At 51.3% G+C, this 27,592-nt stretch overlaps 9 protein-coding genes across 9 annotated transcripts; 5 read left to right on the top strand and 4 right to left on the bottom strand.

The window, feature by feature from the left end:
* Positions 1–916: 916 nt before the first annotated feature.
* Positions 917–1,840, top strand: AtWU_09610 (peptidyl-tRNA hydrolase domain protein; the record flags this gene model as incomplete). The annotated part of the gene is made up of 3 exons (XM_035504716.1): positions 917–1,338; positions 1,420–1,680; positions 1,753–1,840. The coding sequence occupies 3 exons, from the start codon at positions 917–919 to the stop codon at positions 1,838–1,840; spliced, it is 771 nt and encodes a 256-aa protein (XP_035360609.1).
* A 125-nt stretch (positions 1,841–1,965) lies between these two features.
* AtWU_09609 (snoRNA-binding rRNA-processing protein UTP6) lies at positions 1,966–3,228 on the bottom strand (the record flags this gene model as incomplete). Its single annotated transcript, XM_035504715.1, has 2 exons — positions 1,966–3,057; positions 3,139–3,228. The coding sequence occupies 2 exons, from the start codon at positions 3,226–3,228 to the stop codon at positions 1,966–1,968; spliced, it is 1,182 nt and encodes a 393-aa protein (XP_035360608.1).
* A 411-nt stretch (positions 3,229–3,639) lies between these two features.
* On the top strand, positions 3,640–6,932 carry AtWU_09608 (putative integral plasma membrane protein; the record flags this gene model as incomplete). The annotated part of the gene is made up of 8 exons (XM_035504714.1): positions 3,640–3,678; positions 3,730–4,276; positions 4,333–4,459; positions 4,571–4,609; positions 4,667–4,751; positions 4,806–4,851; positions 4,902–6,709; positions 6,774–6,932. 8 exons carry the CDS (start codon positions 3,640–3,642, stop codon positions 6,930–6,932), a joined length of 2,850 nt encoding a protein of 949 aa, XP_035360607.1.
* Positions 6,933–8,684: 1,752 nt separating this feature from the next.
* Positions 8,685–10,350, top strand: AtWU_09607 (vacuolar protein sorting-associated protein 4; the record flags this gene model as incomplete). The annotated part of the gene is made up of 5 exons (XM_035504713.1): positions 8,685–9,312; positions 9,586–9,687; positions 9,751–9,789; positions 9,871–10,004; positions 10,066–10,350. The coding sequence occupies 5 exons, from the start codon at positions 8,685–8,687 to the stop codon at positions 10,348–10,350; spliced, it is 1,188 nt and encodes a 395-aa protein (XP_035360606.1).
* A 133-nt stretch (positions 10,351–10,483) lies between these two features.
* AtWU_09606 (prefoldin subunit family protein) lies at positions 10,484–11,212 on the bottom strand (the record flags this gene model as incomplete). The annotated part of the gene is made up of 1 exon (XM_035504712.1): positions 10,484–11,212. One exon carries the CDS (start codon positions 11,210–11,212, stop codon positions 10,484–10,486), a length of 729 nt encoding a protein of 242 aa, XP_035360605.1.
* A 369-nt stretch (positions 11,213–11,581) lies between these two features.
* Positions 11,582–14,694, top strand: AtWU_09605 (cleavage polyadenylation factor subunit CFT2; the record flags this gene model as incomplete). Its single annotated transcript, XM_035504711.1, has 2 exons — positions 11,582–11,730; positions 11,796–14,694. 2 exons carry the CDS (start codon positions 11,582–11,584, stop codon positions 14,692–14,694), a joined length of 3,048 nt encoding a protein of 1,015 aa, XP_035360604.1.
* A 3,492-nt stretch (positions 14,695–18,186) lies between these two features.
* AtWU_09604 (putative extracellular thaumatin domain protein) lies at positions 18,187–18,729 on the bottom strand (the record flags this gene model as incomplete). The annotated part of the gene is made up of 1 exon (XM_035504710.1): positions 18,187–18,729. The coding sequence occupies one exon, from the start codon at positions 18,727–18,729 to the stop codon at positions 18,187–18,189; it is 543 nt and encodes a 180-aa protein (XP_035360603.1).
* A 2,216-nt stretch (positions 18,730–20,945) lies between these two features.
* On the bottom strand, positions 20,946–24,234 carry AtWU_09603 (Sec23/Sec24 family protein; the record flags this gene model as incomplete). The annotated part of the gene is made up of 6 exons (XM_035504709.1): positions 20,946–21,580; positions 21,649–21,840; positions 21,890–22,327; positions 22,374–22,714; positions 22,764–22,861; positions 22,909–24,234. The coding sequence occupies 6 exons, from the start codon at positions 24,232–24,234 to the stop codon at positions 20,946–20,948; spliced, it is 3,030 nt and encodes a 1,009-aa protein (XP_035360602.1).
* Positions 24,235–25,303: 1,069 nt separating this feature from the next.
* Positions 25,304–27,279, top strand: AtWU_09602 (HET domain-containing protein; the record flags this gene model as incomplete). The annotated part of the gene is made up of 2 exons (XM_035504708.1): positions 25,304–25,388; positions 25,439–27,279. The coding sequence occupies 2 exons, from the start codon at positions 25,304–25,306 to the stop codon at positions 27,277–27,279; spliced, it is 1,926 nt and encodes a 641-aa protein (XP_035360601.1).
* Between the last annotated feature and the right edge of the window lie 313 nt (positions 27,280–27,592).

The raw sequence follows: 27,592 nt of genomic DNA, 5'->3' as shown, positions 1-27,592 counted from the left end.
GAAAGAGGAAAGAGGAAAGGGTGGTGAGAATACTGAGAAGATTCGAGCTCCACGGCGTAACTTGAAAGTTACGGAAAGGTCAAAGTTTGCGCAAGTCAGTACCGGCGCCATGCCTGATCGGGATGCTTTAGTGCTTCAGCAGGTCCAGCCAGGCGGTGTGACTGGCTGGATCGGACACTAGCGGCGGGTCATGGCGCACCTGGATTTTTTTGTCTTTTGGAACTGGCCGTAGTTGGCATCGGTATCAATTAGTCAAGCCCGACTACTTTTGTACTAACTACGGAGTATCTAGACTAACACAGTAAACTAAAAAACGTTAAGTCCCTCTAAGAATATCCCTGGGCCCCATGATGCCATCTTGCCATCTTGCCATCTTCGGGGCCAGATCCTTGTTGCCTCGCTCCGACGGAGTTCTTCCGTCTGTGGTGACTACATAATAATACTAATAAGTAATAACTTAGTAGGAACTAGCTAGCTTGGGCTAAAGGCTCGGAACACTTGGAAGTCAACTGACTGGTCTGTTATTGTTGTTGTTGTTTGGAATGCCACCTCCGTGTCGGTATCGGAACCATTGTTCATAATTTCAAGCGGTGACCGACCCAACCTATCCATCTACCTACTTAGTACTCTTTTAGTCTGAAGAATCTAAACATCCATCTTTGCTTAATGATCAAGCTACCATCTCACTAAAAATCGCAACCGAGGCCGACCGCTGCTAACTACTGAGATTGGTGTCTACCCTACCCGTTGACGAACCATCAGCCCGACCCTGCCGGCCACCCTACTTTTTAAATTACCTGACGGGTCCTTGGTGAAAGTAACTCCGTCATATCCGTACTAAAAGCTACTTTACTCTAGCTCGGCTTCTGGAAGATCCTCGTGCTTGTTACTCGTTAGCATACCCATCCTTAATTCAATGTCCCTGTTCCTATCGGTCCTACCTGCAGCTGCGCGGCACCTCCCTTCCCCGCGCACTGCTACTGCTGCTACTACTGCTCTTACTACTGCTGCTGCGAACATGGTGCGAGCGAATCATGTAAGCCGTGGATTACAATCCATCATGGCACATGCCCGGCTTTCTCTCCCCCGTAATTTTCACCGCGTTTCCCTCGCTTGCTATTATCCCCCTTCGTCCCGCCCCACCGTCGCGACACGAACCTTTGCGTCCAGGCGAGCCGCCGCCATCTCGACTCCCTCGGGCCTAGATTCGGACCACCACCTGACGGCGGCTAGGGAATGGGTCGCTAGGCTCAATTCAAAGGCTATCACCATCCCGCGTGACATCTGCGAGATTTCCTTTAGTCGTTCTAGTGGCCCTGGAGGTCAAAACGTGAACAAGTCGGTTGCCGCCATCGGTCTGAACCAGCCACTCCCATTGATTGGTGACTAACATGTATCTGTCAATGCTACTTCGTATAGGGTGAACTCGAAAGCCACATTACGAGTCCCCCTCAAATCATTACTGCCTTTCGTCCCCCAACTTCTACATGCCCCGCTGCAAGCGTCTCGATACGTCGCGGCGAAATCCCAGTTTCTGGTCATTCAATCGGATGAGTCGCGCAGACAGACCGCCAACGTGGAGGCTTGCTACGATAAGCTCCACCAGCTCCTCAAGAGCATAGCAGAGGACACGATTCCCGGAGAGACTTCGCAAGAACAACGTGACAAGGTACAAAAACTGTATGTATTTCCCCTCTGGGTATTTAGGATCCACTTTGAGGAACATGCGAACCTCGGACTGATCTAGCGCAGAAAGAAGGCTGCAAACGAAGCCCGCATCAAGTCGAAGAAAATGCACAGCAGCAAAAAGAGCAGCCGCCGGGGTAGTTATGACGACTAACAAACATGCTAACTTTTCATCACCTAATAACCAAGAGGACCTTTCCCTCATTCTCATTGCCCATTAAGCTTGCGACGGAAAAAGCCCGATAAACGCCGATGAATGATTCAAATGAAATGTAAGCTCTATGCTTCCTGTACAATGCGTTCCGCGTTACGGATAGTCGCAGAAATCGCCTTTTGGAGAGACGCATCCACGCCTTCTGTCTTCTCAAGGGGCTGTAGCCAGCTGATGATCTCCTTGGCGACGTTGGGGTTATTCCGATACTCCTTGATACGGGCAAATGATGCGCTAAACGCACGTGGGAATTCGGGCGAAGTGACCTGGAGTCCGGCGGTGGGGAATTTGATGTAGCAGATTTGCGTATGGGGGCTGTTGGGCTTGCTCTGCTGCATCACGTCGACCACATGGCCGAGAATCTTGTGCAGACAGGGCAGGTCGTCGAACTCGACCGCCATATCGTAGAATTCATGACCGAAACGGTCGTCATTTTCGAAGTTCTTCATGGCCGTATCGAAAATGGCGAGAGGGATGGCACCAGTCAGGGCAGGGGTGTTGGCAAGGTTGTCCAAAGCGACTTGATCCACACCGCCATCCTCTCCAGCACCGGGGTTGATATCTTCTCCAGTAATCTTGGGCATAGCGATCATGTCGGCATCCATATTGTCCTCCTCCGCTGGCTTCGGGGCTTCGATCGGCTTATCGAGACCCAAGATTCGCTGTCGAGCAACCAACTTGGCGATATATATCAATTCCAGTTTTGCATAGTGGAGCCACAGCTTCTTCGAACTTTTGCAAAAGCGCAATCCGCGCTGCATGTAACCTCTAGATTGTGTCATATCCGCATGCTCATCCACAGCGTATTGCGCAGCGTATAGCCACAAATCGACATTGGCGGGATGTAACCGCAAGGCGTCTGTAAGGATGCTCGAGACCTTTTTGTAGGCTTTTTGTTGTTTTGCGTATTCGAGGTACTGCACCCACAAGCCCACATCTCCATGAAACTTGCGAGTCGCGCGGTCAAGGATGAAAAAGATGCGCCTCTGCCCAGTGTATCCCGCCGACCTGATTCCCAATCGCTTCACCCTCTTCCGGCGCAGGGTGTCTAGGTTCATCTCGTATTGCGCATATCGGACGAAGTCAACGGGCAGGGCGCCACGTGCATTCAGCTTGTGCTCAAAATCGGACCGTTTCTTGATGATGGCTGTGATTTCCTCCTGCAAGCAGATCAAACGGCATGTCAGTTTTCTAGGCGCATTGAGGTGGGTAGATAGAAGATGACCATGAGCGCCAAATACCTTAGAGAAGATTTTCTTCCGCTCAAACTCCTTGAGCTCAGGGACCGACTTCTCAAGAAAGAAGCGGGCCTTGTCGGTAGCAGCTGACATGATTGCTCTGGATGGCTTTGGCAAGCAGCGACTTCAGCAGTTCCTTTGCAACCCAGAAATCCAGCCAGAACCAGACGATAGGCAAAAAAAGTTGTCGGCATCCCGCACGAGATCTCCGCCCAGGGACCTGGCCGCCTGCCTGATCGGGGCTAGTGGCTGGAGCGCGCCGCCCGCGTGTTGCCGAGCCTCGCTCCGAAGGTCATCCCATCATCTGTCTCTCTCTCACCTTCAGGGGAATCTTGGGCTTCTCGCTGTTGGGATTCTTTGTACGACCCGCTCTTTCGCTTTTCTTTTCCCTTCTCATTTCATTTTACTTTTATTGACGCTCATTTCTATCCCCCTTAGTCTGTTTCTTTATAGCTTATTCTTTTAATTGGCCGGAGTCCGTGCTCGGTGCCTCCCTGTGCTGCCATGGCACCCAGATATAAAGATGGGGATGCCGTTGTGGCGGTTAGTGTCTCTGCGCTTCGCGGTTTGTCAAGCTAATTGACCATCTCTCAGGTCAATGGAAAATGGATCTCTTGGGCACATACGGCTGTGGCCTATACGGCCTTCTTCAGTGCCCTGGTAGTGGGCATGTCCTTGCATTTCCACAAGATTGTCCAGAACGAACATTACGGCTACCCTGATGAATGGTTCCCTTCCGTGTCGGCCACCATCGGTGATCGCTATCCTGAACGCTCTTTTTTCCAAGTCTTCATTGCCATCACTTCCGGTCCTCGTTTCGCCCTCGTATTCCTTTGGTACCTCCTGACTGCCCGCCCTAACTCCGCCCTGCCAAAGCTGGTCGCTGGTGTGGGCTTGTTCCGGACATTCACGTGCGGAGGCTGGACTTATGTTACCTCGACTGATGACCACGACTGGCACGATATTTTCATGATCTCGTATCTGGTGGCAACTTTGCCCTGGACTCTCGGTTGCCTCGCCCTCAGCCCGAACAACCGCCGCGCTGTCAAGTACCGCAAGATTCTGGCCAGCCTGTTCTTTGGCACTCTGGTGCCACTGATCTACTACTTCATCCAACACAAAGTGCACAAGGTTCCTGGGGGTAAGATCGCATGGATGCTGCTGCTGCTGTGGATGAGATTGTTAACCTTTGGCCAGCTTACACGAGATACGCCTTCTTCGAGTGGTCGCTTATTTTGTTTGATGTCGGATTCGATGCCGTCACAGCTCTTGACTTTGACGCATTCGAGATTGTTGTGAGGGATGTCAAGGGGGTTAGCAGAGGGTATGTACAATGGCTTCCAAAGTAATGCAGAGCAAGAGAGGAAAATGTACAGTCGCCAAAAGATGGTTGTCGGTATTTGAAAGACGTGATCTAAGATTCGCAAACTTCCAGGCAGTTGAAGACCACTGCGGACTCTGTCCTTGAAAAAGAGTGTGTACAATCTGATTTCCAGACTTAACCTGAACATGGCAGTTAACTCGTAGTCAGGAAGGGCAAGCCTGTCGGAAATACGTTTGGCGAGGGCTTTTTCTGGTCTGAAATCATCGATGCTGCTGCAGACGTCTACAATGGGGTACGCTTCAGTTTGGGCTTTCCCTCAAATTATGTGGTTGCTGATAAGTTGTAGTTCGTCTTCTGGACCCTCTGCACTGCCCTTCCCGTTCTCGTCTGGTGTAAGTAGTGCGTTTCTTATCTGCAAGATCGCATGTCTGATTGGATGTAGACTTCCCCCTTTGGCACATGGGCATCTCAGGATATGAGGCAGCCATTGTCTGCTACCTTTCACCTTTGCTCCTCGGCATCCCGGCCATCAAATCTGCGGCAATCAAGAACCCTCGCCTTTTCCACCTGCTCTCGCTGTCCGGACTCCTGGCATATAAGGTGCAAGACCCTGCCAACCGCCTCTTCGTTATGGGCTTCGCCGTTATCTGCAGCTGTGTGACCTGGGCCGCTAGCTTGTATGCGGAGAGGGCGAACAACGTCAGATTGGAGTCCCGTATCCTTTCATGGAGCATCGGTTTGATTCTGTCTAGCGTCGCCAAGTTCGCATGCGCTACCAACAACCCTCTGTGGCCAATCATGCACGCCCAGAACGGTGGATGGAACAAGATTGGACTTCTTCTCGCTGTCCTGGCTGTCCTTCGATCCTACCGTAGACCTGCCACGAGCGGAGGAGATTATCTGCCGTCGAGTGGAAAGAAGGGCTCTCCCTTCCTGGCCGGTCTGGGTGTTGGCGGCTTGATGTTCGCCATGCACTATCTTCTTTCGGACTCTAGTACGATGATGTCTTGGGTCTGGGAGGGTTATCCGGTGCGGGGCCCCATCGCGGCTCCCCACGGTGCCGTCACCATCTTTACCATGGGTGCTGGTCTCGTCTACGGCCTCTTTTATCCTTCTGTGGCCGGTAGTTGGACAGCGTTTGGACTTGGCTCTCTGGGTGCCACATTCCTTACCTGCTACAGTCACTGGACCGGATACTATGGCGGTCTTGTCCTCACGTTCTACCTCCTGGCCGTGACTCCCGTTCTCCTTTCCTCGGCCGTTAGACATTCTCCTGCATCTACGTTCGGTGTGGGCTGCGTCTTGTACATTTTCTTGATCCTGTTCCACGTTTGGGTTGTTGCTTACGCCTTTGTTCCTGGTGGATACCTCGTCAGAGAGCACACTGATTGGGTCGTGATCACCATCATGTTGTCCATTGGCGCTGGTGTCTTCTCGGCGGGTGTGTCGAATGCTTCCAGCCCGAAAATCAAGGCCGTTAGCCCTAACAGCAGAAGACAGCGTTCATACTTCATCTACGTCCTCGCGCTCCTGCAACTGCTCTCCGTCTCCATCGCATACCTCCGCTTCCCCACTAATGACTACACTCCTTATCACAAGGATGACAAAGTTGCCACCATGGGCATTTGGACGATCCACTTCGGCCTCGATAACGATATGTGGGCATCTGAGCGGCGCATGCGCGATGTAATCCAGGAACTTGAGCTTGATGTGATCGGCTTGCTTGAGTCAGACAACCAGCGCATCATCATGGGCAACCGTGATGTTACGCAATTCTTGGCGGACGACCTGGGAATGTACGCGGACTTTGGACCGGGTCCCAACAAGCACACCTGGGGATCTGCCTTGCTCTCCAAATTCCCGATTGTCAACTCCACCCATCACCTACTCCCTTCACCTGTTGGTGAGCTTGCCCCAGCCATCCACGCCACTTTGGACATGTATGGCGAGCTTGTTGATGTCGTGGTCTTCCATTCGGGTCAGGAGGAGGATCCGGAAGACCGTCGTCTGCAAACGGAGTATTTGTCCAACCTGATGGGTTCGTCGTCTCGTCCGATGGTGTTGCTGAGCTACTTGGTCACCAAACCGCTCGAGGGCAACTACAACACTTATGTCAGTGATATCAGTGGTATGAAGGACATTGATCCCACGGACTGGGACCGTTGGTGCGAGTACATTCTGTTTAAGAAGTTGAAGAGAACAGGCTACGCCAGAGTTAGCCGTGACTCGATCACCGACACTGAAATCCAGGTATGCTCCTTTGGCCTATTTCACTTCCACGAATATTTCCCCTCTAACCAGCTATTCTTGATAGGTCGGTAAATTTGTGATTGGCGAGCCAGAACCGGAAAATGAAATGCGTATCCCAGAGGAAATGGTCCCTGAAGGCCGTCGATTCCCTGCATTGTTCCGCGGCCAGGGAGTTCGTGGTCATCGGTACCATGTCTTTGACGAGCCCCGATACTGGCAATGAGTGTTAGCTCTCGATTGAAGGGGCATATCATTCCAGATACCTTTGAGCAACATCGAATGTCTTCCATATACTGTTCTTGAGTATAGTTCATACGACAAGCATACCAGCATTGCGTGGCCAATTGCCTGCGGTGATCATATGTGGTCTTTTTTTTATCGTACATAATGTCATCTTTCCCTTATTCTTCTATTCAAAGTCGAAATTGCACAACAAATCCGCAGCGAAGGTGCACTGTGAAGTGCTGTACGGACTAACAGGCTCAGGGACGGCGGGGTTGCGCTTTGCCTGCTGTTTGGTTGTAAAATTAGTAGTAGAAGGGGATGGCAGGAGCTGAGGGCCCTGGTCTCGTGCCTGCCTGCCTGACTGCCTGATGGCCTGCCCCTCGTTCTGTGGAACGTAGTCCAGGACTGACCTTCACCTTCAGTGCATCCTTGACTGGGTTGTGGAATGCGAAACCGCCAATTAAGCATGTTCGCTAGGTTGATGTGACATAATCTATATGACAAGGTACGCGATGCTGGTGGTCTTTACAGCGAAGCTCTGAGCTGATCAGCTGCAAAGATCATCATTTTTCTCTTGATAATTCTTCTAGAGCAGGCAACCCTATCAGAGAATACAGCCCAGTCGCATCATAAAGTCAGATTCTAGCTGATACCGTTTGTGTTGAATCATTGTCCTGGACGAGTACCAGCGAGCACGACTACCAAGTACAACGTATATCACACCATAACAAAATCTTTTGACTAAGATCAACACTCAAGCTACCCACAAAAGAACATTCCAACGACAATAGAAACTAACGCTGAGGCAAGTAAGCACTTTCCATTGCTAGTTTACCAGTCATTCGGTGTCAGCAGCGCTAGGAATCCTCCGAGGAATGTACCGAGTACTTTGACTTTCTTTGTTGATATTCGTCCCAGTTTTGCCTCCCCTAGATGGAGATTGTTTGATCTTTATCAGGCAACAATGAAAGAAAAGAAGGAAATTTCTTCGTTTATCTTCTAGGGCGGAAATGTGCTGAAAATGTACATAGGAAAGGCCAGAAGGACATCTGACAGATGTGATGAGGGCCATGGAGAGACGATATTTGACGTCCTTTTTCTGCTGTCCTCGCGGGAATTACCGTCCCTGTACATTGGAAGCTCAGCGAACCGAAAGTGATGGGTCTTTCTCTTTGGACTGAACTAACGGACCGATCAACAGCACAACTTGCGAGAGAATTGCTCCTTCAGGGTGAAGATTGCAGCAAAGTGCATGAGTGCTTTTTCTCAGACCTCGGCGGGTATACGAAGGTTTAGGTAAGTTTAATGTCGAAATCGATTGGCTTTGTTACTGACAATGCTGGCGTCGGCTTATAGATCATTCACTTTGCAATTTCCGCCTCGTGGGAAGTTCTTGTTGATGCTTTCAGGGACAAAGAAGTGTCCAACAAAGACGGAGGAATACATTGCGTCTGTTCTATTTTTGTTGAATCAATTACTTCGGTCGATATAGGTGAAAGGAAGTTCATTCGAAACCTAGCGTGAATGAACCCCTTCGATAATGCAAGTTGTCCCAGATATATTTGACTACCATCGCTCCGCACGGGGTGTCCGGGCTGACCATATTGTTTTCCAAGTCATCTTGAGCTTACAAGCTTTTGGGCTCGCATTCTGAGAAATTTATACTACGAGGCGTACTTCCAGTGTGTACTCGAGCATTATTTTCTTGTTCAAGCTATCCACATCCACCACTCCATCAACTTGATAAGCAATGTCTGAAGAACCCGGCAAGCGGCTCGAGGATCCGTCGCAAAGAACTTCCCTTGACGCAAACCCACCAGGGGACCAACACGTGGAGTTTGTCAATGCGGAACCTGAAACCCTGTCAAGTGGTACCGGGAGGCTTTCGGCAGGACGGGGGGCCATCCTGGCCAATGCTGCCAGAGAACTGCAGGATGTCGCTGCTAAACAACCAACTAGCCATACGAGCAATAGCCTCCAACCTCTACATCTGGGGACGCGAAGATCTCGACCATATGGAGAACCAGTCGTCCCGCCAACGTGGACAGAGGGACCTCAGGGCAAGAAGTATCATCGACAAATGCCCGTTGGTGAGATGGTAGCACCGACTCAACCTGGCATAGGTGAAGGTTACAATTATAGTTCATATAAGCGGCCGCCTTTATTCACGCAGGCTCCCAAGCACAAGGTCCATCGGCCAAAGTCCCCTATTGAAGGACACAGTCGATACTTAGCAGGAACATTAAAGATGCTATCCATGCATAACAACCCTCCCCAACAGGAAAATGATCCAAACAACGAAATAGACACGCCGCCAGCTGAGTACATGGACCATGAACCGCCATACACTGCGGATGATGGTGGAGTCACAAATCAGGGTGAGTGTAAATGGATTTGGATTGTTGTCACTTTACTTGTGTTGAGCATGTTCCTATGCCTCTTTTTGTACGTGTTCAAGGTTATCAGATGATGTAATGTATGTCTTGTCGGAGCGGCCTAAGTCGCTATAAGCAAGCCTGTTTGGCGATATATACGAGCTATCTCTAAGATATTGCGGCTTACGGGAAGGAATTGCTCACATTCTTCATGTATCCCTTGCGTTATACATTCCGGAACTCTTTCTGATGTGCTAATTCTGGCCATGTGCTTAGCTCGTGGGGGTAATGTGGTAGTCTATGACCAATATGACCCAGATATTCATCCTCACCCGCCCCCTGATCCCCAGTTATATGGATTTGGAGTACCGCAACAAGGTAAAGACACTGTTGACTTCTCCTTCTGAAAGTGATGGAATGTCTGGCTGATGGGGAATCTAGTGCCTCCAGGAGGAGCGCCCGACAGGCCATCAAGACAAGGTGCGAAAGCTTTAGCGAGGGAAAGACCGAGACAGCTACGGCAAGGTCTAGCAGAACCGCAAGTACTTACTGGGGTATTAGGAGCGACATCGGAACCGAAGAGGCAGCTGCTACAAGAACCGCTTAATGGAAATAGACTTCTAGCGATACAAGAGGCTCGAGCCCGCCCACCAGGGTGGACAGGATGGTACAACATAACAGGGCCACATGTCGACGTATACCCGGCTCTGATCGAGCCGGTCGACGAGATAAGAGGACAACAACGTCGGATTGAAGGTGGTGAAGCCGGCTCACGGAGGAGTCGACCTGCTCAGGGACCACCTGCTCAGGGACCACCTATTCAAGGACCACCTATTCAAGGACCACCTATTCAAGGGCCACCTGTTCAGGGACCGCCTATTCAAGGACTGCCAGTTCAGGGACCGCCAGTTCAGGGACCGCCAGTTCAGGGACCGCCAGTTCAGGGACCGCCAGTTCAGGGACCGCCAGTTCAGGGACCGCCAGTTCAGGGACCGCCAGTTCAGGGACCGCCTGTTCAGGGACCAATCATTCCAAGAGTAATTTCCAAGGTAAATGACAGCACGCAATACATGCATGATCACTACGATGAATATTACCCTCAAGATATACTTCACCGGATGAGAAATTGGGGCGGAGTGAGCCCAACCAGTTTGCATTCTGCTCTGGCTCCAGGTCAACTTGAGCAGATACCTAGGGCTCCGCCTCCGCTACCCAAGACGGCGCCAGCACAAGTAGAACCAGCGAAGAAGGGAAAAGCGAAAGGGACGAAGAGGAAGAGGGTTACAGAACCGGAGAATATGGAACCACCAGCACGCTCAGCATCACCAAGACGCTCAGCGCGCTCAGCACGCGCAGCACGGCCACCAGCATCAGCAGGAGCTGCAGCAGAGGAAGCAGCACCAGCACGCGCAGCAGCACCGAAACGATCGGCAGCACCGAAAAGCTCAGCAGCACCGAGAAGCTCAGCAGCACCGAGAAGCTCAGCAGCACCAAAAAGCTCAGCAGCACCGAGAAGCTCAGCAGCACCGAGAAGCTCAGCAGCACCGAGAAGCTCAGCAGCACCGAGAAGCTCAGCAGCACCGAGAAGCTCAGCAGCACCGAGAAGCTCAGCAGCACCAAAAAGCTCAGCAGCACCGAGAAGCTCAGCAGCACCAAAAAGCTCAGCAGCACCAAAACGCTCAGCAGCACCAAAACGATTGACACGCTCAGTACGGTCATTAGCATCAACGGGGCCTGCAGCAGGGGAAGCAGAACCAGCATCGCCACCGCGGCGAATGCAAACGCGGGCCATGGCCAGGTCCCAGGGGAAAGAGGCTGCAAAAGCGACTAAGAAAGGTTGAAGTGAATGCGACAAAGCATATGTTCCTGTGTATTTAGCATGTCTTGTAGCTTTATTCACCATGCTTGTTATTGTTTGTGTCTTTGTATACTTCGACAATAGTACTATGTAAATGATCTGCATCATAATTACCCGATACAGAGAGTAGTGCAAACCGGACAAACAAGACCCGTGATGTGATGCTGCTTTGTGTCTGCCGATGTCGACCAAACAATCCGCGGCATCAGCATCCTTCGCACTCAGCCATTGTTTCATATTAGTGAATGCTGCTCAATAGTCTGGATATGTTACGATAATTGCCAACTGGTCGCGCATTGTTCGTCGTTACTCCGTCTGGATCGATGAGCTAAGTGAGAGCGCTTCCCGAGTCTCCGCGACAGCCTCAACTGCAGCTCTCCTGGGATCGCCGCGCACGAGAATCTCCAAGCCAAGATGTTCACCTTTACCCCCCTTCTCGGCGCGCAGTCTGCGTCATCGAAGGCTTCACAATCAATTCTCGAGCTTGATGGAGGAATCAAGATTCTTGTGGACGTCGGTTGGGATGACACCTTTGATCCTCTCGACCTGCAGGAACTTGAAAAGTGAGCTACCACTGCAGTCCTGTATATCTATCGGAGGAGTCAGTCTTCTAATATTTTAATGATAGACATGTCCCGACCCTGTCGCTCATTCTTCTAACCCACGCTACACCCGCTCATATCGGTGCCTTTGCCCATTGTTGCAAGACCTTCCCTCTCTTCACGCAAATCCCCGTCTACGCTACGAGTCCCGTCATTGCGCTCGGTCGCACGTTGCTACAGGATTTATACGCCTCTTCTCCGCTGGCCGCAACATTTCTACCCAAAGCCTCGATCTCCGAGCCCGGCGCTTCTACGGCCGCAGCATCAGCTGCTGCGTCGGTGGCCGAAGGCGATGAAAGCGCCGAAGCTACTCATGCCGGGCGCATCCTCCTCCAACCTCCTACCGCCGAAGAAATTGCCCGGTACTTCTCTTTGATACACCCTTTGAAATACTCACAACCACACCAACCGCTTCCGTCACCATTCTCCCCGCCCCTGAACGGCCTTACGCTGACCGCATACAACGCTGGACACACCGTTGGTGGTACGATATGGCATGTACAACATGGCATGGAGTCAATTGTCTATGCGGTCGACTGGAACCAAGCTCGAGAGAGCGTCGTCGCGGGCGCTGCCTGGTTTGGTGGCTCCGGTGCCAGTGGAACGGAGGTCATTGAGCAGCTGCGCAAACCCACGGCACTGGTATGCAGCACCAGGGGAGGCGAACGGTTTGCATTGCCCGGAGGCAGGAAGAAACGGGATGACCTGCTGCTGGACATGATTCGGAGCACCATCGCCAAGGGTGGTACAGTGCTGATTCCTACGGATACTAGCGCTCGTGTGCTGGAGCTGGCTTATGCACTGGAACATGCCTGGCGCGATGCGGCAGGCTCTGGCCAGGGTGACGATGTACTGAAAGGAGCCGGACTATACCTGGCCGGCCGCAAAGCTAATACTACGATGCGACTGGCAAGGAGTATGCTGGAGTGGATGGACGAGAATATCGTGCGAGAGTTTGAGGCGGCCGAGGGTGTGGATGCAGCGACTGGTCAGTCAAATACAGAAGGCCAACGAGCAGGTCAAAATCAGGGCAAGGCAGAAGGGAAGGGCGTGGGGCCTTTTACATTCAAGCATCTCCGGATTTTGGAACGCAAAAAGCGATTAGAGAAGATTCTGTCCGACCAGAAGCCCAAGGTCATCCTGGCTTCCGATACGTCGCTGGATTGGGGATTCGCGAAGGACTCTCTACGTCTGGTGGCGGAAGGCGCCAACAACCTGCTGCTGTTGACGGAGCCTCTGCACAAGGAGAGGATCACGGAGGGCCAGGAAAGCACCCACAGGAAGACGCTCGGCAGTATGATCTGGCAGTGGTATGAAGAACGGAAGGATGGCGTCGCTCTGGAAAAGGCATCGGATGGTGAGATGCTGGAACAGGTGCACAGCGGAGGCCGGGACCTCTCCTGGACGGATGTGCGACGTGCGCCTTTGGACGCAGGCGAGCAGTTGCTCTACCAGCAGTATCTGGCCACGAAACGACAACTTCAAGATACCTCACAAGCAAGAGGACAAGAAAATCTTGACAATGCCGCCGACGCCCTCGATGACCGGTCAAGCTCTACATCAGAAGACTCGGAGACGGAACAGCAGGGTCGCGTCCTGAACTTCTCGACCTCCTTAGCACACTCCAACCGAAACAAGCTCGGCCTCAGCGATGAAGACCTTGGCGTCAACATTCTTCTACGACGCAAGAATGTCTACGACTACGATGTACGAGGCAAGAAAGGTCGCGAGCGCATGTTCCCATATGTGGCACCGCGGAAGAAGGGGGACGAGTATGGAGAGTTCATCCGGCCTGAGGAGTACCTCCGTGCCGAGGAACGTGAGGAGGCCGACATGCAGCAGCGCCGGACCGACTCCCAGACCAAGCTGGGGCAGAAACGTCGCTGGGACGAAACAGCGCCCCACGGACGTCGACTGTCGGGCAGTGGCGCCAAACGGCAAGCGCTTGGCGATGCGCAGAAACGGGATGTCAGCACTGCTGACGAACTGAGCCTCGCCGAAGACGGCGAAGTGGATGCCGCGGTATCCTCGGAGGATGAGGTGGAAGGACAGAGCTTCGAAGGGCCAGCGAAGGCAATATACGAAAAGGCTACACTGACAATAAATGCTCGGCTGGCATACGTGGACTTTACGGGACTACACGACAAGCGCAGTCTGGAGATGCTCATCCCACTCATCCAGCCCCGGAAGCTGATCCTGGTTGGTGGCATGAAACAGGAGACGACCGCATTGGCGACCGAATGCCAGAAGCTCCTGGCAGCCAAATCCGGAATGGATGTTTCGGCCGCGGATTCGGCAGTCATCTTCACGCCGGTCAACGGTGAAGTCGTTGACGCCAGCGTCGACACCAACGCATGGATGGTCAAGTTGAGCAACAACCTGGTCCGGCGTTTGAAGTGGCAGCACGTACGCAGCCTGGGCGTGGTTACGCTGACGGCGCAGTTGCGGGGGCCGGAACAGGCCGTCCTGGAGGATTCTACAGAAGAGAACCCCAGCAAGAAGCCGAAACTCTTGGAAGAAGAGAAGAAGGAAGAAGGAGGTAGCTCTGAGGTCGCGACGAACGCACCACCAGAGGGGGCCAAACCATCGGCCGACAAGTCCGAGGTATACCCACTGCTGGATGTGCTGCCGGTCAACATGGCGGCGGGGACGCGGTCCATGACCCGGCCGCTCCATGTGGGCGACCTGCGGCTGGCAGATTTGCGCAAGATCATGCAAGGGGCCGGACATACGGCAGAATTCAGGGGCGAGGGAACGCTCCTTATCGATGGGATGGTGGCAGTGCGGAAGTCGGCGACGGGGCGGATTGAGATTGAAGCATCAGCGCAGTCTGCAGCGTCGACAAATCTGGGACGAGGAGGAGGGAGCTTCTTGGCTGTGAAGCAGAAGATTTATGAAGGATTGGCTGTTGTGTCGGGGAGTTAGGTGCTGCCACGAACCGGTTCGTCTGATGTTGGATTATACCAACCCAGTAGATTAAACAAGACATAAAATATCCGTTTACCCACTTTACCTATGTATAAACTGTAGTAATGATGCATGCCATAACTTTGGCCCGTCAGCCAAATCCTCCGAATAGCACTGTAATTTAGCCCCATTAGCTGAGCGTGCAGGTAGTATACTACTGTAAGTCAGCATTATAACTCAATGGCACTTGTCACATCATCGTAGTGGTATATAGTTGTTGATCATGAATCGTTCACTAATACACATCTATCTACTATAAGTATACTATAAATGGACACGTCTCAGTCCCGTCAAGCCACATTCCTAAGTACTGTATGTTATTTACCCCTTTTCCTGCCCCAGATCCCGGAGTTGAATCAATAGTCGCGGGAGGGTGTTTCTGGAAGGGCTAGAACTATGATCTAGAGAAGGCCAGGCCAGGAGGCGGGAACTAGTTGTGTCAGATGGTGATAGTGTAGTTTGTGTGGGAGTCCAGATTGTAGGTGTAGATATTTTCGGTAGATGGTATACTAGTACTATGCTTTGTAGTGAGTACATAGGTGGGTAGGGTTTGGGGATGGGTGAATCAGGGGGAAGTATTATTATCTAATTAGTCTAGTTGTGGTATACTAATGAGGATTTGTCGAGCATGTTCCTGGATTGATTAATTGAATATGTGGGAGTATTGTTAGTGATTACTTTCAGCCTGAGGTATCTATCTATCCATCTACCCAGTAAGTATCTAGTAAGATTACTCACAATGAGATCAATCTGTCTCAGATGTCAGCTTTCAATCCCTTAGCATTGGAAGTGGAACCTGCCCATTCCTTGATTGCGAGCAGCGATACTTGTCTTACAGGTACACAACAAGTACTCCGTAACTTTGTAGAATCGACCAGATCGTGATCCCAACCACTTAGACTACAGTAGCAATCAATCCATCCATCCGGGAATATTCATCAAGGCAACAATAAACGAGGAGAAGAAGGAGACAAGCAGGGTTCCCCTCATCACGGCGGCATTCTCTCGGATCCGTCGGATAATCTCATCCATTTCCCCCCACCACACTCACAACCACACTCACATTCATACTCACCCACCACTTGCAATAGTAACTCGAAAGACCAACCACCAAAGCAACAAGTGATAGACAGTCAATAGACGAAGTACTACTACTACTACTACTACTAGGAGGAGGGGTAGATTGTGAAACACATCTAAAACACACCTACCTAACCCCCACTCACCGTCACCATCAGCACCATCAGCAGTTGGTTTAACCCACCACGTCAACCATCAAACATACACACTCTCATTGGATGAATAAGCACAATGGGTTGGAACAAACCATGACATACGTAACGTCCATTGACTGGTGGACCTCAGTGGATAGTCAGACCAAAAATCAATCGAAACGGAATCGATCTTTGAATCTTGAATGGACAATGCGGGCGGATCCGCGGTTGACCAATGGGATGTGGGGGATCCATGAAAGGATAAGGTTGGTGTAGTGGCCAATCATATTGAAGAAATGGGGGGGGTAGGGCAGGCAGGGCACCTGTTTTTACCGCTTTGCTTGCTTTAGGCTGGTGTTCATCGTTGCTTGGTTGGGTTTCTTCAGCGGTTAGACAGTGTTCACTTAATCTTATGTGTGCGTGGTAGGATTATTATCATGTCTACAGAGGAATAATATTCCATTCTGTGAAAGTGCAAGTGAAATGGCTGCCTAACTGGCCAATTATTCTTTTTTTGTCGTGTTCTTCCGTATATTTGGTACTTACTTACGTATTGCGCCACTTTCTTTCTTTTTCCATTTTCCATTTTCTTCCCGTTCTTTTTTGCCTCGTAGGTGACTAACCAACCAACCAACCAATCAACCGCGGAATTGAAGAACCCAATTTACACACACCACCTATTATACTCCGTCGTACAACACAGTATCTACGGATCGGAAGAGAGAGAGCGTGTGTGCGTGCGTGGTAAGAACCGGCACATGGGAGGGTGAGAATCCCGCGTAAGTTAGTTGCCTCTTCTTCTACCTACATTCATCGTGTGGGATACTCTACACAGTAACTCATCAGTCTAAAATCTTCTTTGGATTTGTACATTAATAATCCTTCTTCTACTGAACACACAAAAGAAACTATTTAGTTAATTAGTTAGTCAACTAAAGAATTACCACAACATGTGTCATCCTCAATATCCTTGTCGGGCACACACACCCCTCCTCCCCTCTCAGCCGAGCGACAGCAGAAAAAGAAAGTCTAGAACACCCAATTCATCGGTGAGAAAGAAAGAAAAAGAAAGGGTGGGTCCCGGATCCAGCCCAATCGATGAATCTGAATCGGGGCTGGGAAAAATGGGAATGCAAATGGAAGAGGCGCCCGCCGCCGCCGGCCGGCCGCCCATTCAGTTGCGATTTGGGCCCCACTTTTGGATGGAGTCTTCAAGGGGATCCACTGTGGCTGATTTTTGCCTGTCCACGGAGTAGTTACGTAGTTGGTGTGTTCCTCCACAAGGATTTTGGGGAGTAGGTGGGAGGAGGAGGGGAGGGGAGGGGTTACTTTGTGAGTCACTTGTGTGTTTGCCTGGGGGGAAGATGTACTGTCTGTTGAGTAGGTGAATTCGGAAAGTAAAAAGTAGGTGTAAATAGTTCCTGCATTAAGCTATTAAACTATTGTTTTCTTGTTCATCTGTAGGTTTGTTCTGGAATTAGGGTATTTGATCTGTCAGATCGAAGGTATACATGTATAGTACTTAGGTTGTGGGTTGTCAGAACTTTGAATTGAGAATATTGTTGTGGATTTGGATAGGAGTGTTCGATGTGTTTGATTGTATTGTAGGGATGAGGGAGGGATTAGGGGGGTGTGACAGAGATTATGTTGGTTGGTTGGCTGGTTGGTTGGTTGGTAGTATTCCTTCTGGAGGAGAGTAATATTGATCTTGTGAGTGCTAAGTCAATTAATTGAGGGGACAGTTACACCGATTATACTTCTGACAGGTCAGACATTTGAGTTCGATGTCAATTATTGATCAAGGTACTTCGTATAGGTATTTCTGAGGTATACCACTTCTCCAGAGGAGAGAAGAGGATAGTAGACGGAAGTAATTGGGAAGAAAGAGAGAAGGTATGAGAGAAGGTATTTTGTAAGATATTTTTTTTTCTTCTATCAAAAGCAAGTCTATAGGCGTAATTCATGTGATCTCAAATCACTACATACATAACCGCATAGCACAGCAAGCGAAATCCACCCAGAAGGTGTAGGTGTGATTCACGAAAGAGAGAGTGTTGTGTTTGTTCTGCTTTGTCTTGTGCGCAACTCATCCAGGAGGCAGATCAAGTCAATCTATACATGAGAACTTTCAAAACCAAAACCCATCCGACCCATGGTATATTCCAAAAAAGAAAAACTCCATTCCATCCATCTCTTTTTCAAATCCCAATTGATTGATTGATTTGGAGGGATCCGTTTAACCCAGAGTAAGAGTGAACTGAGTGTCAATGGGGCAGCCGTGAGTGGCCTCGTTGTCATCGGGCTGGTTGTAGGCCTCAGCGCACTCAGTGTCACCAGCCTCGCAGTTGACAGAAGGGCAGTTGTCACCCTCCTCGGAAGGAGTGACGGAGAAACCGTACTTGGTGAAAGCAGAGTCACTGCCGAGGTTGATGCAGGACATGTCCCAGTAGATGGTGTCACCATCCTGAGTGTACTCGAACTGGAGGACATCGGACTGGCTCTCAGTGGTGGACAGCTTGATGGAGATACCACCACCGTTGTCGTTGGATTGCCAGGACTCGGAGTAGCTACCACCGCCCGCAGAAAGGGTATGCATGTTACTGACTCTATCAGAAACAGACCACGCGTAGACGGTAGTGTTGCTCATGTTGTTGGAGATGGAGACGCCGCCGGAGCCAGAAGAGGTACCGTTGCGACGAACCATGTTGTTGCTGAAGGAGTGGGGAAGAGCCGTGGCAGCGGTGGCCAGAGCGGCAGTGAGGATGGTCTTGAAGAACATTTTGATTGTTGTAGTGGAAGAAAAGAGATTGACTCGAAAAGATGAGATTTTTGTTTTGTTGTCAAGGATTGACAAGTTGTGATTGTTCAGAAGAACGAAGTAGTTGGGTAAAGTCCAAAAGAGAGAGGACTAAAAGGAAGGCAGACTAGTCTGATCGACAGACTAATATCAGATGTATCAAAAAGAGAGAGAGAATGACAGGTCAGACAAAGCTGATCAAGAGAGTGTCAGTGGATTTGCTGATGGATAGAAGAGCAAAAGGTGCAGCGAGATGCATCCTTATATAGCTTTTTGCGGCGGCAAGGCATCCAACCGTCGGCGAAGAGATCGGCTAGTGGTCACCACTGCAATTGCTGCTGTTCCTGGCCGTTTCAACGAATCGCCGCCAGAGGCGCAGGGGTAAAAAGTTTGTTCGACTTTGGGGTCCACATGGCCACTGACGTGGATTGGATTGTCCCTGGCGAGCCATGAATGGATTTTTAATTTTTTAATTTTTTTTTTTCTTTTTGCCTTTTCACTGATTTCCAAGTTGTGCTGGAAGTTGGGCGCAGGTGGAGAAGAAGTTCCTGGAGACGCCACGAGACGGAATCCACTGCCATCTGCCATACGCAGATTTCCATTCCACTACACCGTAGGCAGTTAGTTGATGGAGTATTGTGGAAGTGGTGGTGTGGATGCTGACAGCGCCTGCAGTGGGTGTGTACACTCTACAGTACTACGAAGATACATTCATCACCACCCACTACGTAGTACTTACTACCTTGTCCCTTGTCCACTTAGTATATTCACACATCTAGACCTCGATCCATCCACTAGATACATAATAGATACTTGTCTAGAATCTCTCTCATTTCTTTCAAATTCCATGCCAATCCCATCCCAATATTAACAATGAAATCTTAGCCATAGTACGGAGTCAAGTAACTAAATTCATATTGATCCCAAAAATAGGCACTCAATAATACTCCCTTTTCCCCCTAACCACACCAGCATACACAGCATGGCAGCTACCTACCGACCCAACTCCCTTCTTTCATCCATCCTTCCATCCATTGACTGACACTCCACAACCCCAACTTCGCCTTTCCCTGGGCCCAAAAAAGTCAAAGTAGTGTACCAATTCTCGGAGGCCGTGGAAATACACAGCACTCCTATTCCGACGCGTGGTAATAACACCCACTACTAAGAAACTAGTGTGTGCCCACAAGCCCTGCACCGTTCCAGACTCTCTCTCGGAACCAGTAAGTCAATTCTGACTGATTTGACTGGTGTGGATCAAAGAACTTCCACTCATTCCCCAGTCCAATGGCAATGGCAATAATGGGGGCAAATAGAAAAAGAACGCACTGTCTTCTTCCACCCCAATCCACGGATCGGAATTCTTCGCTTGCTCGTCTGTCCTGCCTTGCCTGTTCTTTTTCGCTGCTCGTCCGAGAGACGGACATCTTAATAATCAATCATCTGTTCTATTTCCACCAACGACAATGCCTACGCAATCCCAGTCAACTCATTTGGTGGAGATGAACCACACATACACACTGTTCATCGGACGAGAAGTGCTGTGCTTAGGCCACCACCACCACTCACCCACCCACTAACTAAGTCCTAACTAATTCTAGTCTCCGAACCTAGTCCGACCTTATTCTACTTTTTCCCGATTTTCTTCCTTTTTTCCTTGTAGAGAATAAAAGTTCTTCGATTTGGGTGGATGGAAAGTCTAGAACCTTGTGCCATCTAGATTTTGTGGTCTTCGCTTTCTTTCTTTCTTCCCCTCCTGCTAAGAATCTTTACCCCCTCATTGCCCCCCTCTTCTTGGATTTCTCGTGTGCCTATCCTTTCTCGGAAGGTGTTGCCTCTTTACTGTACGTCTTTTTTCTCTTTACATGGTGTGTTTGTGGTGGCACAGACACTTGCGCATACACCAATCTACTATTACGCCATACCTGCCTTTTTCTACTTACTACTGCTTACTGCTACTGCTACTGCTGCTTCCTGGGCATTGTCTGATCGTGAGAAAGAAAAAGACCCTGAAAAGGATCCCAAGAATCCAAACTGTACGGAACTGAACCCTTTCTGTCAACGCGCTTCTCAACCGTGGTATATTGCAAGTCACTGCCGCTTCTGGAACAACCCCCCTCTCTTCCAAATTCTTTCTCTTGAACCAAAATATGTGTAGAAATGTTTCCTGTACCCTGTAGTCAACCCCCCCTTCTATCCTACCAATATGGCGCTCGGAGACCCGCCAAACTCGTCAATCCCCCCTCCCCCGCGGTGTCCTCGCGTTTGCGATGCCCCGCCAGCTCTAGGTTGATTTGCCGGTGAATGTGTACCAGCCAGTCTACCGAGCTCTGCGCCTCGTTGTTGCGGTCCTCTACCAGCATCCGCGCAAACTCGTACTCCGCCCCGTCTAGACCCTGCCGCGCCAGCTGGATCGTCACGGCCTTGGATCCCCGGATCGTTGAGAAGTACTGCAGTAAATTGCGCACCTGCGCGTTCAAATGCGTCTCCAGCACTGGGATCGTCGAGGTCTGTGGACTCAACCCCTGCAGCGACGTCTGGCCCTCGCCAAACAGGTCCTCCAGGAGGTTGGGCGACACATGTGAGTGCAGCCACAACAGGCACTGCTGCCCGTTGTCCACCAGGTACGCCCCGCCTTCCTCAATTTTGGAGAAGCTGGCCCGCAGCGAGGGGGGCACTTGCAGTTGTCCCTGTTCGTTGGGGAATCCGTCGGTCGGCTGCATGTTGTGGATCGGAATAATGCGGGGGTACAGGTACAGTGACAGCTCCGTGCACCCGATGGACCGCAGCATCCGCATGTCGTGGATGCGTCGGTCCGACGCCTCTTGTCCGCCTGCATGCTGTCAGACAACCGTGTTTCTCCGATTGACGGTGAGCGAAAGGGGAATTGAGCGGTCTTACCTTTAATAGCCCGCGACTTGATCAGGCTGAGCATGTACATCGAGAACTCTTTCAGGTTCTCTGGCAACACCAATTGTCCGGGAGGATGAGATCCGGAGAAGATCTTGCGGTATCCGCTGAAGATGTCCACCGTCCTCTCGGAAACGCTTGCCCGGATGTCCTTGAGGGACTTGTCTAGGGTCTTGGAGGCCGCTGTAGTTTTCGTTAGCATTTGTCATTCCTGCCGATAGAGCAAACATACCATCCTTGGCCACCATTGCGACCACTGCGTCCTGATCCACAAACTTCATCGTCTCCATGCCACCCTCATTCACTGCAGCCACGGTGTTGATGCACCGCACCCGACGCTGGCCATTAGCCGAAGTATACAGCAAGGCTGCCTGGAAGTGGGCATCCAGCTTCGGGTCGAGCTTTCCATCGTAGCTGAACACCACTCCGATAGCCTTGTCGGCATCGATGGCTCCGATCTCGAGGTCGGCTCCGAACGTGTGCTGGACAAAGTTGCCATGATAGCCTGACACCTGCAGTCCATTCGAACAACGGACCTTCATCAGGGCCTGGTAGCCCGTCTCTCGCGTGATCGCATGCGCCAATTCCTTCGAAAGCTTGCGAATATCGCGAGGTGCGTGGAAGTTCGGGTAGAAAAAGGTCTCACCGCCGGTTACCTCAGGGACGTGGCCTGCCAACGTTAGCGTAGTCAGGCAGGGTAGCGCGTGTCAACTCACCAATCGTAGCAACATCCATGTATGTTCCGCTCGGTGCTGCGATAAACATGTCCAGTCCGATTCCTGCTTCAGCCAGATGCCCGGCCGTCTCACGCCATCCTGCATGCTCGGTCGTGAACAGCTTCCTCTCCGCATCGGTGCCGTGGACCTTGGGGTCGTCTCGTAGGGACAGCGCACCAGGACCCCAAGTGGGCAGGCTAGCGATCGTGCCCACGATCTTACCGCCAGTCGGTCTCAAGGCAGACAATGCCGCGTTGAGGGCGGGCAGCAAGGCTGGCTGTGGGTTCTTAACATGAGAGAAGATGGTCGGGATGCGCTGCAGCAGAGAGGTGATGACGTCCCTAGTTTTGTTAGTTGCATAGTTCCACCACGATCGTGTAAGAGACGCACTTAGACTCGTAGGGGTCAACAAACAGCCCCTCACTGAGAGGGACGAACGGCTCCTCCAAATCGGTCATCACCATCATCTGTGCCTGGTCGAGTTGTGCCTGGAACTGTAAGCTTGGGAGCGACAGGGGATGATTCGAGAACCTACACTAAGGTTGTAGAAGTGCACCTCCTTGTCATAAGTGACAATGCCAACCTTGGCGCCTTCAGGTATCCGCCTTGAGGGGGCCTCATCCTCGGGATTTTCCGTCTCCTCGCTGTACAACGCTTCCATGATACCCTTGCACACGCCCTTCAGGAATCCCTTGTTCACCGATTCCTGGCTGACATCAATCAAGAATAGCCACTGAAGACCAACAGGCTCCTTATTCCAGTAATCCTTCGGCACCAAGAACTCCACGGTTCCCATCATCAGCTCCGGACGCTGCATGCGGTCGATGCGCGAGCCGGACGGGTCCAGCGGGGCAAAGTATTCTGGCGGCACATCGTTGGGGAATGTGCACATGTTACAGACAAACTTGTTTCCGCCGGAGCGGAACGACATGAAGGGATTGATATACGCTCTGCACCGGCGGCACCGCGGCGGCCCAGCGTCGCCAAAGTCCAGCACCGGGATCGGCTGCTCGCCGTCTAGGCGTGCCAACGGCTGCAATACCATGCCCAGAGGAAGACCCGTGGAGGAGAGGAAGTCGGAGGTGGATGGGATGTTGTTCAAGGTGAGACGGGCGTACTTGGGGGACGAATTGCCCTGGTCGTGGGCGACGAACGGAACCGCCGCCGGAGGAGGAAGATGCCGCTCCATCGTCGGGTACACATGATTAAAGTAGTATTGCGCAGGTATATCGCGAGACCGGGGAATGCTGGGAATCTGCTCCGGATCGACCTTCCCTTGTGTCGGAACTGCACCGGCACCACCTCCGAACGCTGGGTTCACGGGGGCGGGGATGCTCGCGGCGGGCGAGATGGGACGAGGTGCTTGGTTCAAGCCGGTGTTGAGGAACTGCGAGGTTGGCTGCATGGGGTCCTGGGGAGCAGCTGCAAAGGGTTGCGCGACGGATGCCGAAGCACCAGCAATCTCATGGTGCGCATGCCGATGCTTCTTCTTGCTTGACCGGGCCGCTCCTCCTTCACCTCCCATTATTCCCAAACCACTCATCTGAGATGCTAGCCCAGCCATTCCGGGGTCCACAGGGGCACCCCCCGCAGCTTGCGGATCGGCTTGGTATGCGAATTGTGACGGTGGTTGTTGCAGAGGCTGCTGTGCTGGCGGGGGAGAGCCATAGGCGGGCCATTGTTGATTAGGGGCAGGAACTCCGTACGCAGCACCGGGCTGGGGAGGCGAAGGGCCGGGAGGAACTCCAGCGGCAGGATAGCCTTGCGGAGGCACCTGATATGCCATTTGATTGGGATCGGAGGGGTTTTCACCAGGCACCGGAGCCTGGCCGTAGGTATGATACATGTTGGGGTCGGCCATAGTGCTTCATAACGCGGGGGAAGCAAATCAACGAATGTGAACGAGGGGACAGAGGGATCGATCACCGGCGAAGAGAAACCCTGTCAGCCACGGACCATCACCGAATGCTGCAAGACGACAGCCGGGAAGGATTTGCACCAAGAAAAGGGGAAGTATAGCAATTAATCGCAACTGACCACCTAAACACTTCCTCGTCGGAGGAGAACCCGTGGCCTTGGCCGCTTCCCCCTCTCGGCCTAGCGCCTGCTTATTCAGCGGCCACATTTCTGGCATTCTTGGTCTATGTGGATGCCCGGACTCAGGTACAGCCAACTATAAAAGTCACGGCTGATTCCTAAACCATAAAGAATATTATGCATGTTTGGTGTCTATGGTATCTACGGGTTTTGAATAGTGCACTTGGGTGGGTGGGAAGACTTCATATGAAAAGGCCCATGCGAACGACAGGAATTACTCCGCAGTGCGCGATGTATTCATCTGCCCAACTCTTATTGATGGCTCAGTGGTTGGGCTCCTGGTCACAGCATAGCCTCGTAAACTTCCGGGATTGCTTTTTCTCTGTTGAAATGTCTGGACAGTGGCCCTCAGATGCCAGTGTCTTTTGAAAATGCTTTAGTCGATCCAAATCAGACATTCATATCGTGTTGTGATAGAGTTAACGAAGATCTCGTCCTGTATTCTCTGAAGGATGAAGTTATGCGATGCCTGCCAGAGCATCGACATCCGAGATCTCTTGCAATCTTACCATGATACCCGTGAGCTTTATCTAACAAGGGACCCTTGGACTGGCTGGTCCTACAACATTCTCAAATCCAAGGGATTTCAGGCACACCACGCGAATATCACCGCTCTTCATGATGCTGTGAAGATTGGTTGTGAATTTTGCAGAATGGTTTGGGCACATCATTGTCACTTCTGGTCCCAAAAGAGTGACATAAAGTACTGCGTTGACACTGAGACGCATGAGTCGGACGATTGTGCATGTAAGCGATGTCGAGGGCCGCTGCTCTTTTCTATCCATCAGGGAATCGGTCGTCATCATCACTGCCTTCGGTTGGTAGTCCTAGTCATGCCGGATGATAAGGGGAAGCGGGACCCGAATATCTGCAACGATGTCGGAGTAATCGCAAAGTTGAATATATGCACTGCTAAGGGTAGGTACCCAGAGGCTGGAAGGCTCAGAGAGTACGCTAACGCCGAAAAGGCGCAGAGATACCAGAGCGAGACGCACATCTCCTTGAAGATGTTGGTCGTGATGAATTGCCTTTTGATCTACGCTCTGAGAGATGTCTTTCTCTGGCGGTCAGTTGGCTAGATAAATGCTGCCGGAAGCATGCAATATGCGATGGATACGAAGACGGAGCGCATTTTCTTCCCACACGAGTCATTGACGTAGGGGACTCGCTCATACAACCACATTTACACGTCAGTGCAGACGGTGAAACCGGGAAATGGGCGGCATTGAGCTATTGCTGGGGCGGAGACTCGAATTTCATTCTCAGCGCCTCGTCTGTTGACAATCTCCGCAGCGGACGATCTCTAGCGACCTTTCCAGCCACTCTACGGGACGCTGTCCTGGTGACTAGAGCACTGGGACTACGATACTTATGGATTGACTCTCTCTGTATTTTTCAAGATGACAGTAACGACTGGGCGGTCGAAGCTTCAAGAATGAGCCGCATATACCGATATGCGGCTGTCACCATCGCCGCTACCAGCGCAGAAACTGCGGACGATGGATTTCTAGACAAAAGGGCACCGTACTTTAGCTGCCCTTTCCCTTGGCGTCGAGGGTCCCACAAAAGTAGCGTCAATAATGTTTCGCGCGCGTATCCTGTTGTCCTTCGGGGTTACACGGATATGGTTGACAAGGAGCCGGCACGGCATTCGCGCTGGGCCACCAGAGGCTGGACATTCCAAGAGGAATTACTGTCGAAAAGACTATTGTATTACACTAAAGAAGAGATGATTTGGAAATGCCGCACTGGGACGATTAGGGAGCCAGAGAAGAAACCCACTACTGCCTCTTTCTTAGAGACTTCAGAGTCACTACCGGTTCCTCTGCCTAAGCCAGATAAAGTATGCAACGCATACTTCATGCCAGATCCCTATCTGAATTGGTACCTGCTGCTGGAAAATTATGTATCACGGGATCTCAAATTCGAAAGAGATCGCTTGCCGGCGATCGAAGCATTGGCCGAGTTCTTCCATGCACCGCTAGGAGAACAGTACTGCGCGGGATTATGGAGGGGGGACCTCTTATTTGGGTTATTATGGAGCACACACCGTAATGGGCACTACCCAGGGCCGCTTGCTAGCACCGCTAAATGCTCTGAGGTTCGGAATATCAGTTATGAATACGAACATAATAGAAAAATATATGCTCCGGTGGGTGTCTATTCAAAGCAACGCAAGCCGTCCTGGAGCTGGATTGGGACAGACACTTATGTCGGTTTGAAGTGGCCCCGGTTGAGATGGTTGCGCAAATACAAGTATCTAGCAAAGATTGTCGATTACAAGGCCCACGGCCAGCTCCATGGCGTCTTCGGCCATATAAAGGGCGCGGAACTAACACTGGAAGCGCCGTATCGGCATCTCCATTTGAGACTCGATAGCTATTCCAAGTCCCGATGGAACCTCACGCGGGTTGTACAAAGGGCCCTTATACGACCTGGTCCGTTGGCAAGCATGAGGGAGCTGGCGCAGGTCGCTCTTGCGAGACCTGGCTACCTCGCAGAAACGGAAACGAGCGGCTCTGTTATCGTTCCGAGCAGCAGCACGGACTTCACTTTAATCCAAGTTGCAGAAGTGACCAATTTTGATCCACCAGTGCTCTATCTCCTCATTCTACAGCCACAGACGAGAATTGCAGCCAGCAGCAGTGGAACGCATCGTTATCGTAGAGTTGGGTTGCTGCGGCTCAGGCCTTATCAAGGCCACCCCAGGCACAGCATCAGGGAGGCTGTGACAGCACGCCTGGAGTGTGATGCCTATCATGAAGTTATCTCAGAGGAGTGGCCAGTCGGAACCTTCGTGATTGACTAGTAGTACGGGAGGTGGAATATAGCGGATCAGGACGTCTTATGAACAAGCTCTCATCTTTGGTTTTGACCGGACTGATTTTTTGGCCCGCTTTTTTTTTTTATATATATATATATATATATATATATATATATCTTTTTGGAATGAAGCGCATCAACGAATGTGGGATTCGCGCGGTAGATTACTGCATGCGATGAGTATACAAGCTGCCATTCAAATATATAATCACTCTTCGTCACTGTCACTTTTACGAGGGCTAACAGATCCTACCTTGCATGCGCAGCGTAGAGCATACTCTGCGACTTCGCTCATATCG

This window comes from Aspergillus tubingensis (genome assembly GCF_013340325.1).
Source record: "Aspergillus tubingensis WU-2223L DNA, scaffold_11, whole genome shotgun sequence".
In the NCBI taxonomy this organism is placed as follows: domain Eukaryota; kingdom Fungi; phylum Ascomycota; class Eurotiomycetes; order Eurotiales; family Aspergillaceae; genus Aspergillus; species Aspergillus tubingensis.
Note: the sequence above shows the minus strand (reverse complement) of the source record. Positions and strands in the feature narration are given on the sequence as shown.